Raw genomic sequence first — 15,372 nt, 5'->3', positions numbered from 1 at the left:
TCCACCGCTAAATTCAGCCTCGGGACACCCAAGCTCCTCTCCCCCCAGGACCGCGTGCCTCAAGCAGCACGTTTCACGCGGAGTCCTTCCCAACCCGCTATTCCTTGGTCGGGAACAGTCGGGTTCCTGGCATTTGATCCGGACCCCACTGGCTCCCAAAGCGCCCAGCCCCGCCTTCAGACCGAGCCGCCGAGCTTGAAAGGCCGCGCTCTTCCCACAGCGACGCTCTCGCCTCGGTCTCTCTGTGCGCCGGAAGGGGTGGCCGCGCCCGCCTTGCCTTTCCCGGTAGCTGCGGCTCCCCGCGGAGGAGATGTTGCTGGTGGCCGGGCTGAGGCTCCACGCTCCCGGCCTGCGACTGTGGCAGCAAGGCGCCGGAAGATGTAGGGCGCTCCTGCAGACGAAGAGGGCGGCGGCGGCGGCGGCAGTCCCCGAGACGCGCCAGCCCTTCACGGCTCCCCGCTGCGGGCTGCGGACGCCGCTTGGCTCGCCCGGCGTCTTCGGGTCCCGCTTTTGGCTGGCGGGAAACAAGCAGGTTCTGCAGCGCATGGCGCTTCCTTGCGCGGCGGGGGAGGCCGGGAGCTCCCGTAGAAAGCATGTCACCGGGGCTTAAGTCGCGGCTCCTGGCCTGCCAGCTTCGCAGGTTGCGCGTGTGGGTCTGTCGCCGGTGGTGCAACCCAGTGACTCCCAGAGTTCCCCAGCCACCGGCTTGAGAAAGCCTGGACTGATCCCTGCCGCCTGTGCTCAGCCGAAGACCGCTTGGGAAGGTGGACGTTGGGGGTTCAAAGCCCAGCCGCAGGGAATCGGAACAAAATCTGGGACGCGAATCGCCTATTCCCCCCCCCCCAAAGTAGGGTGTAGGAGTTGTAAGCAAACGGCCAGTCTTGATTTCGTAAGAAATACTTTGAAACGCACGTATAGCAGCAGAGGCGTTCCGTTGACTTGAAATTGCTTATGTGATTATTGAGGATGGGCATTTAAGAGATAATATATTGGAGATGTATTTCAAAGTCAAATGGACCTCAGGTTCTTTGAACTAGTGTACAGCAGTTTTATATTAATCCTGGACTGGTGGAGTTTTCCTCCTCTCTCCTATTGTTACAGTTTGAGATTATTCATTAAAACGAAACAGGAAAATTCAGGACCAACTGCAGGATTTGTTTTCCATTTTGCAGGCTTTGAGTGAATAGTTAAACTGGAATTTGCTGCTGGCAGTTGTGATCATAGGAGGCAGTTTGGATGGATCCAAAAGAGGACTGGATATATTCATAGAGGATCAGGATATCTGGGATGGGAATGTTATGGCACCATGGTGGTATCTAATAGTTTTAATTTTGTTGAGTTTTGTTTATCATTGTACGTTGTTGTTAGCGGCCCTTGTAGAAGATGGGTGGACATATAAATCTTATACATAAATACCTCTGAATCATGGACACTGCAGCTTACCCTTTCATGTGGCCCATACCTCACTCACATAGCAAAGGGAACCGTGGTTAGAAGTAGGGCAGCAGCTTGCCAATCTCAGCCAGGCTCTAAGGATGGTCCCTTAAGCTAGTTGCTAGAAGAAAGTGTGGCTGTGTATGTATGTTTATATATGTCTGTAGGTTTATATATGAGAAAATGTACTGAAAGAAATATTGACACTATTGGTTGTATATGGTATTTGTCCCCTAGGTTTTATTTCCCCATGCAGAGTCTCTCTGCCACTTTGGTACATCATCCCTGGAGGAACATTCAGAATTTGGAAGATTAATTTATACTGGAAATTTATCAAAAACTGTATTAGGTAAGTGTGTTGGGCAGAGCTTCTTATTTTTATTTTTTTCATGAATGAGAATTCTTGTCATATAGAAATGTATGCAAAGTGCATAATGATAACTTGTATTTATTTGTTTATGTGCTTAAATCTCTTATTTAAGAGACTGATAGCTTAACCCAGGCATTTGGGGACTAATAATAATAATTTTTAAAATTTATATGCCATCCAACTCCCAGAGACTCTGGGCAGTTGCTAGGAGAAAAAACATTAAGATGCTTTCTCTGTTACATATTACTTTTTATCTTGCCTAAAAACTAAAAGTAATTTTAGGGTATCTTAATGGCTCCTTTTAGTCTGTTGGAAAACACAGGGGCTAGAAGGAAAGAAATGCTGATGAGTGGACAACAACAATCCATGAAGCAGTTGGATTTAAACAAGATTCTCTGCTGCCTTGAATTAAGCCTAAGACAAAAATGGAAATGAATTTCCTGGCTAATGCAAAAACTCTTCATTCTCTCTCAGCCCAACCCATCTCACAGGGTTATTGTTGTGGGGAAAATAGGAGGCAGAAGTATTAGGTATGTTCACCGCCTTGAGTTATATATAAAAAAGGCAGGATAAAAATATGATAATAATATGATGTTGTCAGTAGAATTTTGTGTACAACCACATGAAGAATGAGTAATAGCCAGCTGGGTGTAGCCGAACTACACTCCAAAGTGTAGCCGAACTACATTATTTTCTCTTGGTTTTTGAGATACAGTGGTACCTCGGGATACGAACGCCTCTACTAACGAACTTTTCGGGTTACGACCAGCTCCAGCTGCAAAAATTTACCTCGATGTGCGAACTCCGCCTCGGGGCATGGTCATTTTCCCGCCCTGACACGTGGTCCGCGGCCATTTTTCCACCCCGACACATGGTCCGCGGCCATTTTCCCGCCACGCCGTGGGGCGCCCGGCCTTTTTCCCGCCCTGCGGCGCCCGGCCGTTTTCCTGCCGCGCAGCACCCGGCCATTTTCCCGCCCCTGATGCGTGGTCCACGGACGCCAGAACGGATTAACGGTAATTACATTGAACCTTATAGGAAAATTTGCTTCGGGGTGCGACCAAATTCGGAGGGTGGAATGGATTAACCGAATTTACATTGAACCCTATGGGGAAGTTTGCGTCGGGTTACGACCAACTCGGGATACGCCCAGAGTCACGGAACGGATTAAGTTCGTATCCCGAGGTACCACTGTACTGCCTAGGTGCAGTTCAAGTCATATATTTTTAGGAGCTCCTATTCCCAAATTGATACACTCTAGATGCAATTAACTACCACTCTTGTGACCTTTATGGCCATGCTTTTTGATAGTTATGAGAATTCGTATCCAGTATATCTGAAGGAACAAGTTTCACTGAACTCATTAAGACTTAACTCTGAGGCGAACATGCGACTCTTCAAAACCTACATTACCTTTGTAAATTTAAAGCAAAGAGAAAACTGAGTCTTCAGATGTTACTGAACTATACCACTCTGCAGCCCTCACCACTAATTGTAGCTATCTGGAACTACTGCAAGTTCTTAGTTATCAGTCAACATTGGAATCCCCACCCAGCTTGGCTGCTTTTCACAGTCCTTTTTTAAAACAAAACATGTCTTGTTTGTTTTCATCTGTTCTTGATGTTTTTAAAAATTTCTAACCAGTTATAAAATTTCTAACCATTCAGGTTATATCTTAGTTGCCTGGCAGGGCGTCTATGTGTAACTAAGGGGTGGGACTTTGATTGCACATTGTGGCCCTGATCTTGACCGCCCCCATGGATGACCCTGTTCTCTTCTGTTTTCAGTTTAGACTCCTTCTGTTCTTTACTTATTAATAGTTTCGCTGACTTTTGGGAAGTAGTTCAGAAGAATGTCCAAAGAATTTTTTAAACATAATAGAAGAACATGCCAAACAGTTGGGGAAATTGCCTCCTGAAAGTGCTGTTATATTGATGTCTGCTCTCAAATAAGTCATTCCACATTCAGTTGTGCCTCTCCATGTAGCAAGTATAAAATTGTTAGAGATGTGCAGCTATTTAGATGTGAAGCAGAAAAGGTGCTTCAGAAGGGGAGGTAGGCAAGCTCACTGCACTTGTTGGCACCTCCTTAAAGAAAATATGCTTTTTCTGGCTGCCATGTAAGCCCAGGAAAAGCTGTGGTTTCTTATAAGAGTGATGACAGCTACAGCAAGTGCCACTTTTCAGCTTCCCATTCAAACAACTGCAGATTGCTAAAGATTTCATTTAGCTCTGTCACCCGAACTACATCAGTTCAGAAGTCAATCCTGTTGAATGTAAGAAGGTGGCTCTCCCTTCTTACATTCAACAGGATGTTACAAATGCAAATGGATGTAAATGGAATACAGAGTAGTTCTTGAATTGTCTGGTTATACAGTGGTGCTTAAAAGTTTGTGAACCCTTTTGAACTTTCAATATTTCTGCATAAATGTGATATAAAACACGATCAGTTCTCCACACAAGTCCTAAAACTAGATAAAAGAGAACCCAATTAAGTCAAAAATATTATGCTTGTTCATTTATTTATTGAAGGAAATGATCCAAAGCTACATATTTGTGTGTAGCAAAAGTATGTGAACCTTTGCTTTCAGGAACTGGTATGCCCCCTTTGTGCAGCAATAACTGCAACTGAATGTTTTGGTTTTTTTCAATAATTTTATTAAGAATTAAAGTAAACAGATAAAACTGATACAAAAACTTAATACAGAAGTACATTAAAATATTTTAAAAGTGCAGAAAAATATCCCCACTTCAAAAAAAAAAAAATTCCCCCTTCATCCCCAGCAAGTATATAAAACATTAATAACTTATCACTGTCTCTTAAAATACAACCAAATACATCTTCATTCCATACCTCACCCCATTTTCTATAAACTCATCTCTAATCTTCATCTCTCCTTATTAATCAGCAAAGGTTCAGTAAAAGTTGAGAGAAATACCTAACAAGTAGTCCCCCTTTCCATTTAATCAAAATCCCCCTAATCCCTCTCTTTAATAATCAAAATCTAATCTCAATTAACAATTAAACGTTACAAAAATTAAAACTTATTAAGCATTATCAGAAATAGTAATTCCTTATTTACATATAAAATAGTAGATGTTGCAAATCCATTACAGCCAGTTGAACATTTCCAAAAGGAACTGTTCAGCCAAAATAAACAGTAAACATCACCAGAGAGCAGTTCATTATTTAACCATAATCAAATACCAATTTGGTTTTTTTCTTCTTCTTCCTCCCAGCAGTGCTTAAGTCCCATAAATAAAGTTCTAACTTCTGCTTTCTTCTATCTTTGTCTCTTATTTCAAAATTCTTGTCATCTTTATCCAAATCCATTTGTAATTTCTGTACAGTAAGTCTAGTAGATCTCTTATATTCCAATTTAAAAAGGTAATCCACATCATTCTTTTGATACACTATTTTAATGTCTTTTTTACTTTTTAAATGATCATCCAATTCCATTTGTAAATCCAATGTTTCCATCTCTTGTAGGTTATAATTTTTTTATCAAAACTTTTATTAAGATATATAAAGCGTACAATTAAAATACAAATCAGAAAGTATAGAGGAAAGAGAAGATAGAACTAAAAGAAAAAGACAAAAACTAACAGTGAGATCAAGTAGAAAGATGAAACAGTGACTTCCAACTATCTCCAATACAGATATGAATACAAATTAAAAAAAAAAATCTTCTACCACTATTTAATCCTAATTCACATTATTTCTATCAACACAAACCATCTAATAATTAAATCCCACAATCAAAGCTTCATTTTTTCCCAACCCAAACACGTAATCTAGGAAGGGTTGCCATGAAGAGACAAATTTAGAAACAGTAGGTTATAATTTTTAAGTCCACCTTAGTCCATTTCATTTATCTTCAAAAGGACTTGTTCCTCTTCAGTAACAACTTTTGGTTCCAGTATAGAGTTAAATAACTGAAGTACTTCTTGAGCCAACATATCAAACATTTCCTTTAAAGTAGCCATCTGTTGCCCTCTAGTGATCAGCCTTCAAAGTCTTGTTACCAGTTTGGAATGTAAGCAAGAAAAATGGTTCCCACACAGAGGGTCTTTCGAATTAACTTCAGAGTCTTTCTTTAAATCAATTTCATCAAAACTCTTAGTGTTTAAAAACTTTCCAAAAACAATACTATAATCACCCTTTTGATGTATATTGCAAAAAATGAAGAACTTACAAAGCTAGAAACACATAATTTTCTTTCTTTTTAAACGGATTGAAGAGAGACTCACCCAGTGAATGCTAAATTTGCAGTTCTGGAGATTTTTCAATGTTAAAAAAAAGTTTAAAAAATTAAGCTCCACAGTGATTGAAAAGAGGTTTGGTTGAACCTTGAGTCCATAAAAGGCTGCATTAGTGGCTCAGAGCATGATGGAACCTGTGACTCCCAGTTGATTGCAAGCAGCTGCCAAAACATTGGTTTCTGCCATCTACTCACAAAAACAACTGTCCAGAGTACATATGGGTAATCTCAAGATCTCTCTTTAATCCAGAGAGAATTTCAGCAGTCTGGATCCTGCATCCAGCTGCTGTTTTGGCTGTAATGCCCCTGTGATACTCGGAGCAGAGAAAAAGCAGAGTGTTAGTTCGCAATTCCTCACCTGAAGTCCACAACTAAATGTTTTCAATAACTGTTGATCAGTCCTGCACTTTGGCTTGGAGGAATTTTAGCCCATTCCTCCTTACAGAACAGCTTCAGCTCAGGGATGTTGGTGAGCTTCCTTGCATGAACTTCCTGCATCAGGTCCCTCCACAACATTTCTCTTGGACTGAGGTCAGGACTTGGACTTGGCCATTCCAAAACATTAACTTTCTTCTGCTTTAACCACTTTTGGTCGTACAATTTGTGTGTTTTGGGTCATTGCTTTGCCACATAACCCACTTTCTTTTGAGCTTCAGTTCATAGACAGATACCCTGCTATTTTTCCGTAGAATTTGCAGGTACAACAGAATTCATAGTTCCATCAATGATGGACAGTCGTCCTGGTCCAGAGACAGCAAATCAGGCCCATACCATGGTACTGCCACCACCATGTTTCACAGATGGGATAAGGTTCTTATGCTGGAATGCAGGGTTTGCCTTTTGTGAAACATAACAGTTTGCATTCAAGCCAAAAAGTTCTATTTCAGTCTCAACCATCCACAGAACATTCTTCCAATAGCCTTCTGGTGTATCCACATGGTATTTTGCAAACTGTAGATAGGTAGCAGTGTTCTTTTTGGAGAATAGTGGCTTTCTCCTTGCAACCCTGCCGTGCACGCCATTGTTTCCAGTGTTCTCCTGATAGTGGTCTCATGAACACTGACATTCACCAATGCAAGAGAGTCCTTTAGTTTCTTAGACATTACCCTGGGGTTCTTTGAGACCTCCCAAAGTATGACATGCCTTGCTCTTGGTGGTATCTCTGTTGGTCCTGGGGAAGGTAACAGTGGTGCTAAATTGCCTCCATTTGTACACAATCTGTCTGACAGTGGACTATTGGAGTCCAAAATCTTTGGAAATAGTTTTGTAGCCCTTTCCAGCCTAGGGAGCATCAACAACTCTTTTTTGGAAGTCCTCAGAAATCTCTCTTATTCGAGCCATGACATACTTCCACATACCTGTGCTGTGAATATCAGACTTCGATAGTGAATACCCAGAATTCTGTTCTTTAAATAGGGCAGGACCTCCCACACTCACACCTCATTATCATCCCATTGATTGAAACACCTGACTCTAATTTCCCCTTCAGATGAAATCATCATAGAGGTTCACATACTTTTGCCACACACAAATACAGTGGTACCTCTACTTACGAACGCCCCTACTTACGAAATTTTCGAGATACAACCAGCTCCGGCCCCAAAAATGTACCTCTACTTACGAACTTGCCTCTACTTACGAACCGGATCCGCGACCATTTTCCCTGCTGCCACGCGGTCGTGGCTTCCTGTGGGCGAGATCGCGGTAGCAAGGAGATGTTCAGTGAGGCTTATGGTGTGTTTTGTGGCGTTTGGAAGGTTTTTGTGGCATTTGGAAGGTTTTTGAGGTTTAAAAATAAAATGCATATGTTTCAGGACTGTTTAGCCGTATTTACATTGAACCTTATGGGGGAAATTTACCTTGGAGTGCGACCAAATTCGGAGGGCGGATTAGCCGTATTTACATTGAACCTTATGGGGAAATTTGCCTCGTGGTGCAACCAAATTTGGAGGGTGGAACGGATTAACCGTATTTACATTGAACCTTATGGGAAAATTTACCTCGACTTGAGACCAACTCGAGTTGCAACCAGAGTCACAGAACGGATTAAGTTCGTAACTAGAGGTACCACTGTATATACCGTATTTTTCCATGAATGCCCCCATGTATAAGACAACCCCCACTTTTCCAACCCAAAATTAAGAAATCAATATTTTAAAGATAAAGCAGAACACATTTTTATTTACTAATTAGGTAACATTTACATGATACACTCAGTGGGAGGAGGTCCAAACTGTCTCTCTGCAGCTCTATTTCCATGCTCTTTTGCATAACTGATTACATTCAGTTTGAATTTTGCAGAGTAAGATATTCGCTTATTTATTTTTTTATTTTCCAACATCTTTATGGGCTCAGAATGCTGTGACATTACCGGTCCCTGTCGCATCTGCGCACTGCCTACACGCTCTCCACCTCCAATAGGATGTGTTCCAATTGGTTTGTTCGGCATCAGCTGACGTCAGTTACATAAGGCTCGTGATTGGAGGAAGCCTGTTTGCAAAGACAAAGTATGGGCAGTTTTGCAACCGCATGGTTCTCTCCTTGGCTTACTTCCTTGCATAAGACGACCTTAGTATAATGTTTTAGACTCATTTGTTTAACTGGGTACTCTTTATTGAGTCATATTTATGCAGAGTTATTGAAAATTCAAAAGGGTTCACAAGCTTTTAAGCATGATTGCATGCTATTGTATGTGGTTGGGAGCCAATTTGAACCTGTTTTTTTTTCTTTTTCTTGCAGAAGTGAGAATTTTCTGTGTTATCACCTGTATACTTGCTACTTCCGTGTTGCTTGGTATCATATTCAAGTTTGGCTTAAATGTTGACAAACTCCACTTGGAAATTGCTCTTTACAGTGTCACACTACTCTTTATTTTCCTGATGCCACTTCTCTTCCATTTAATTACCAAGAGATATGTCATCCGGCTGTACCATAAAGCTAAAATAGAGACATACACAGCAATTACATACAGTGGTATTTTGAAAGAAAGGGAAACTGTATTCCATCAAAAGGATGTAACTGTTCCAGACATCAGCAAAATGTTCACAACATTTTATGTTCACAGAAAAGCAATGCTTGTTAACCCATTCCTTTTTCATTATCCTCAAGACTACAACCATCTTATGGGCTATGACAAAGCCTCTGAGTTTGATTTGAAAGACTCAAAAGACAAATAAAATTCTAAAATGTCAAAATCCTTCTGTATAAAATACCTTATTTCTGTGCTTGCTATTCAGAATTCTTTTAGATTCTAGATGACCTTGTTTTTTTCTCCATTACTCTAGCTTTGTTCATATTGATGACTGTGATTAAAAGTGTTTTAGGAATAGGCTTGTTAGTCTGTTGTGCAAAAAGACTATAAAGTAATATAGCAGTAATTTCTTATGCCCCAGGTGTTTGTGAACTGCAGGCCACTTCAATGATCTTTTGAGATGTTGCAGTGCTTTTGATTAATAGAACTGGAGTTCATTACAAAATAATCCCTCCCCCAATAGATACAGCCCTAGATTATTTTATATGGCCACCCATCTCACATAAGTTACTCTGGGTGGCTAACCAAGTGAACACTGAATAAAAGAATAATAATAAATATACATATGGAGGGCAGCCAAGGACAAGCATCCAATTCACAAGTGGACTGTTGCAATCCCCAAAGAATTCCTCTCTCAGTTCTAAGAACTAGCTCAATTTTAAGGAATATGTGTTTTTATTTATATTTTAAGTTTCTGCTTATTGAGATGGCCTTCAGATTTTCCAAAACTCTTATTATTGAGGGAGTTACAATTTGCAATGATGGGAAGCTAAAGAATGGGTGAGCTTAATTAAAGGTTTTTATCACTTAGAAACCACTAGAGGAACTCATTACCCGAATCCCAGTCTGACGCCTTTGAATGGAAGCCCCCTTCTGGAATGCTCGAAAAGCATCCATTGTTAAATAAATACAGAGGCATAATTGGCTTTCTAATAAGTGAAATACAGTTATTCACAGCTGGTGGATACACAAATTATTGTTTTTTCTTTCAAAAATGTTCTTAAGTGAAGGGTTCCTATGATTTTGGATTGTTGGCACACTCTGATTTTATTAATATTTCTTATGCCTATTCATATGAACAAATATTACAAGAGTTAATAGTAATAAAACCATAGTATTCTCTGGTTCTGGCATAAGTGACAACAGCAGTAAGACTTGTTTCATCTCGGGAAGACTGGTGAATAAAAACAGTTAAATTTTTTATATTGTGTGTGGTGGTAAAAGGTACCGCCCCCCAATACATATGTAAGTTCCATTCACTACCAAACCTGTGAGATGTCTCTCTCTCTTTCTCACACACACACACACACACTGCTTAAAGTGCCCTTGTAAGAAAACACAGCAAGCTGAATTGACCTGAGTGGCAACAGCGAGAAGAATCAGTCAGGAACCTGTGGCCCAGTAAACCAAATTGCTTCTATTCATTGACCAACTGACCATATCTCAGAAATAGTATAGCTAGCATGCTGATTTAGTAGGAAGGGATAAATAATAAGAGGGTCACCTAGATGGGTTTATCTAAAACAGTCCAACATCTTGCTGTAATTTACACCATGTCTGCCTTTTTCTTTGTTTTGCCTTTGCATTGCAGCAGGCCAAGGGTTGGTTGGTTTGTTTATTTAAACAAAACATCTTTAATCTTAGGGGGAAAAAATACAAACTAAAGATACATACTTAAATTTTATACTTATCAATAGTCACTTGGTTTACCAATGAATTCACTACTATAATATGAACAATACAATATACTATTGTAAGAGATCACAAAATCTAGGCCAAAACTATATAAGCTCTGGTTCTGCTTTTGCTCGGGGCTGTCGAACAAGCTGCTGATGCTTTGCTGGGAGCCCAGTGTACACTATTTCATCATTTGCATGTTAATAAATTTAGACTGTATCTTCTAAGTGGTTTGGTCGTTTTAGGTGAGTCGGGTTTTGGCCACCCCAGTTTGTGCCATGACTCAGATTGACAGGATGAGAGGGGAGGCAGTTCATGGCTTGCAGCGCACTCCTGCCACTATCTGTTTGAAGATACACTTTGGGGAATTTTAATTTGGCCAGGCAATATCTTTTGGAAGAACCTTGTGAGGTGCAGGTTCCAGGTGAAAGCACCGTGAGTGGCTGTGCAAGTAAGTGCAAGCCCAGGGCAGGTGCAGAATGGATCCAGGGATAAAGGAAACTGCACTGCTGTGTTTGAATTTTGGGCAGCTGATTCAGCGAATGGGTGTGAGTGACAGGCAGTTTGACGTATGTTTTGGATTCTGACGACTGTCTACATGAGTATACGTAACCAATATTTTCTGTTTGTAAGCTTTTGTTTGTGTATATTTGTGTTTGTATTTGCTTTGGGAAATGGGTGATGCGCAGGTTGCTTCACCTTATTCTTGGCTATATGGTCTTTGTGCATGTACAACATGGGTCTGTCCCTGTGAACACTGAATCTGAATCTGCAGTAAACAGGAATGCTTCAAATTCTTGGAATTCCACATTGTGTGTGCCTTCCAACCTTTCAGGTATGCTCCTTTTCTGTTATTTAATCCAAAGACTGGAAATGGGCTCTGGCCGTGCCCTGTATCCATGTTAGCCTTGTGAGGTGATCCAGACAAGAAGTGCAACCAGGAGTATGAGCTCTGTCTTATTGTAAGGTTACGTTAACAGAATCTTGCAAGTCTGAAAGTACCCCTCCCGTCCCTCACTTTTACTGTCCCGAAAACTAGGGAGGGTTTCTTCTGAGGCATTTTCACCATCCCTCCTCTTCCAGACTCAAATTTCATTTATCAGTCCATTGTCTAGGCTGCAGCTCTTCCTCCTGTCTCCCAAGGCCATTTCCACATACTATTACAATCCAGCCATTCTGGTGTCTTACTCCCTGTATTTGTGTAAGTTTTGTGTGTATTTTGTGCAGATGAGATTTGTGTAAGTTGAGTGCATAATAGAAGAAAGTTAGGAGGTGTGTTGTCTGCATTTACTCTGACTTGTTTGAAGCATGTGTGTGTTATTTCCATGCCATATTGAGTGTCTTCTCGGGCATCCTCAAGAGAAAAGGGGGAGGAATGTTGATTCCTTGTGAAAGTCTATGTATATGTACATGAAAAGCTCTATCTGTGTGTTTGTATCTCCCCTGATTTGATTTTGTGATGGTTCTTTTGCCCTGCCTGGGCTGCACGAATGTGTTTGCGTAAGTTTGTATAAATCTCCCCTCTGCTGATCAGGGCTGTCTGTCTGGTTTCCTAGCTGCAAGGGAGGAATTGAGGGGCTACAGTGGACTGGAGGAATTGAGGGGAACAGTGGGCTCTGTTTGATGGGACTTGGGTGAAAGAATGTGTGTCTAACCTGGGATTCTCTCTCTTCTTTTCTTGTCCTTTATTACTGAATATATTAGGAAAACAGTGGGTAAAGCATGCTATTGTTGTTGAATTGAATGAAACTAATTCTCTAAAACTGACCACTCATTCAGCAAATGGTTGAAGTTGTGACCATGCTGAACAAGTGGTACTTACAACTGGCCCTCGAAGTTCCAGCCATCGTAGCACCCCGCAGTCACATGATTGCAATTCAGATGCTTGGCAACCAGCTCGCACTTACGACAGCTGCAGTGTCCCAGCAGTCACGTGATCACCATTTGCAACCTTCCCTGCCAGTTTCAGCCAAGCTCAAGCCCTCCAGGCCTCTGCAAAGTTTGCCTGCATCATGGCTGCCTCCTGCCTGCTAGTTGCAAGGCCAGGATAAAGGGGGGGGGGGGAATAGGGAGTGCTTCTGAAGAACAAAGATGGGAACTGAACCCACAAGATTTTTACAGGACTTTGACAGGCAGTGCTTTAAAGCTGCCTGAGACTTGTTGCTTGCTTTGCAAGCCTCATACCCCTTGAATCCTTTGAGCTCTGCACCAGGATTTCACTGAGTGTCTCCTTCTACATGTGCAGAGTACAAACGCTGTGAGATTGGGACTTATCTGAGATTGGAACTTATCTTTGCACTTTGGGGACTGCAAAATTGGATTCTATTGAATTACCATCATCTAGAGTGGTGTTTTTCAAACTTGGCAACTTTAAGATGTGTGGACTTCACGCTGGCTGGGGAATTCTGGGAGTTGAAGTCCATACAGTTGCCAAGTTTGGAAAAACATGGATCTAGAAGCTACAACTTTCTTTCCAATGGCTACAGTTGTGTCGCATGAACTAACTTTTCACATACTGGAGGTGTGCGTGCCTGTTGACCCAGGTTGCAGTTGCTGTGTTGCTCAGTCTAACAGATGCAGCTATTGCTGGAGTCAAGTGGCCTGGGGGTCAGGGTGCTGTTACTAATGTTTTCCTTCAAATGACATTTATGTGCCTGCCCTTGTAGGAAGTGCCTTGCCAAGGTGTACAGTGGTACCTCGGGTTACGAACGCCTCTGCTAACGAACTTTTCGGGTTGCGACCAGCTCCGGCCACGAAAATTTACCTCAGGTTACAAACCGGATCCGCGGCCATTTTCTGCTGTGACACGTGGTCCGCGGCCGTTTTTCTGCCCCTGCTGCGTGGTCCGTGGCCGTTTTTCTGCCCCTGACGCATAGTCCGCGCCGTTTTTCCGCCCCTGACGCGTGGTCCGCGGACGCCGGAATGGATTAACGGTAATTACATTGAACCTTATGGGAAAATTTGCTTCGGGTTGCGACCAAATCGGGTTGTGACCAGAGTCACGGAACGGATTAAGATCGTAACCCGAGGTACCACTGTACTTTCCATCTGTCATTCCTTTGAATGGGCAACAGCCTTTTCTACCGGACTACTGACTGAACTGCCACCCCAGTGGCTAACCATCTGCTACTCTCCTTCCCACTGACTCTTCGTGCAGTAGCAAAAGGCAAAGAAGAAATCACCCCCCTCCCAGTGCTGTGTCTGCTGCCCGCTCCTACCCAGATCAAACTTGATGGAGCTCTTCTAAAACAGCAAGATGCTGTTTCAACTTATTTTTGTTCCTGGTTTTTAATTTAGAGACTGGGACTTTGGGCAGGTGTTGGGGAAATAATTCACTGTTTGTTTCTTTTGAATATTACTTCAGCAGCAAGTGGTTAAATTAATTGTCTTGTTTTCGGTTTTTTTCTGTTGCTACAACCCCAATACCTGGATCAATTAGTAAGGTAGCAGGATGGAAATAGGGGTGATCCTGCTGCACAAACGTAAGGTTACATGTTTGATGACCACCCCATATTTATGTAATTGCAAACACATAAGCAGAGAGCCAGTTTGGTGTAGTGGCTAAGGCATCAACCGGGGGACTGGTTGTAAGAAAACATTCACAGCACACTGAATGGGCCCTGAGTGGCGACAGAGACAAGAATCAGCCAGGACTCAGTAAACCCAAATTGTTTATATTCACTGTCCATATCTCAGTATAGCTAGCATGCTCACCTGGTAGGGAGGGATAAATAATAAGAGGGTCACCTTTATCAAAAACATTCCAACCTCATGCTGTAATTTACACTGTCTCCGTCTTTGTCTTGGCTTTGCAATGTAGTAGGCCAAGGTTATATAAGCTATGATTCTGTCTTTGCTCAGGACTGCCCAACAAGATACCAATGCTTTGCTGGGAATCCAATAATACATTTTTTAAAAATCATTTGCATGCTAATAAAATTATGTTGTATCTTCAAAGTGATCTGGTTGTTTTAGGTGAGCCAGGTTTTGGCCACAAAACCTTTGAAGGATGGATTTTACAAACCTGGTATACATGGAAACACATGATCTGTACTACAGATCACACAGATCTGTGGCACATTGTTTAAGGGCTGCTGTTGCTGCATGTTCATGTCCCATGATCTCGTGAGAAACTCTAGCATTTCAATTTCTCAGGCAATGACCTACACCAGGATTTTTTTTGCAACACATAAATATGTAGCTTTGGATCATTTTCTTCAATGAATGAATGAGCAAGTATAATATTCTTGACTCATTTGTTTAATTGGCTTCTCTTTATCTAGTTTTGGGACTTGTGTGGAAAACAGATGCTTTATGTCATATTTATGTAGAAATATTGAAAATTCAAAAGAGTTCACAAACTTTTAATCACCACTATAGCTTTTCTAGGAAGATTTATTTGGAATTTAAGTGTATTGAACTCATTGTATTTCTCTCATGTTTAGGAACTGTCTGAACATTTTCACCAGCTGGAATTCCAGTTGAATAAAATAAATCAGCTTATTATGGATTTTCTTGCTGACATAAAGGCTAAGAAGGTCCTGGAGAATAATAAATTACAGCAGATGGAAAGAAAGCTCTGCCTGTACTTCTTTAATG

The 15,372-nt window shown here is 41.5% G+C and overlaps 1 protein-coding gene across 1 annotated transcript; it reads left to right on the top strand.

The window, feature by feature from the left end:
- Window positions 1-241: 241 nt before the first annotated feature.
- On the top strand, window positions 242-9,259 carry LOC103068058 (transmembrane protein 70, mitochondrial-like). The gene is made up of 3 exons (XM_088149223.1): window positions 242-532; window positions 1,672-1,783; window positions 8,805-9,259. The coding sequence occupies exons 1-3, from the start codon at window positions 311-313 to the stop codon at window positions 9,239-9,241; spliced, it is 771 nt and encodes a 256-aa protein (XP_088005349.1). The 5' UTR covers window positions 242-310; the 3' UTR covers window positions 9,242-9,259.
- The last annotated feature ends 6,113 nt before the right edge of the window (window positions 9,260-15,372 follow it).

The sequence above is a fragment of the Python bivittatus genome, unplaced genomic scaffold (genome assembly GCF_059951505.1).
Source record: "Python bivittatus isolate LINGU-HERP-01145 unplaced genomic scaffold, Pbiv_v1 ctg000590_np1212, whole genome shotgun sequence".
Taxonomy (NCBI): Eukaryota; Metazoa; Chordata; class Lepidosauria; order Squamata; family Pythonidae; genus Python; species Python bivittatus.
This window is presented reverse-complemented; position numbering and strand designations above follow the sequence as displayed.

Coding starts and splice junctions, on each gene's coding strand:
- LOC103068058 (XM_088149223.1), top strand. CDS start 311: ATGTTGCTGGTGGCCGGGCTGAGGCTCCACGCTCCCGGCCTGCGACTG. Junction 533..1,671: donor GGCTGGCGGGAAACAAGCAG/GTTCTGCAGCGC, acceptor TTTGTCCCCTAG/GTTTTATTTCCCCATGCAGA. Junction 1,784..8,804: donor TTTATCAAAAACTGTATTAG/GTAAGTGTGTTG, acceptor TTTTTCTTGCAG/AAGTGAGAATTTTCTGTGTT.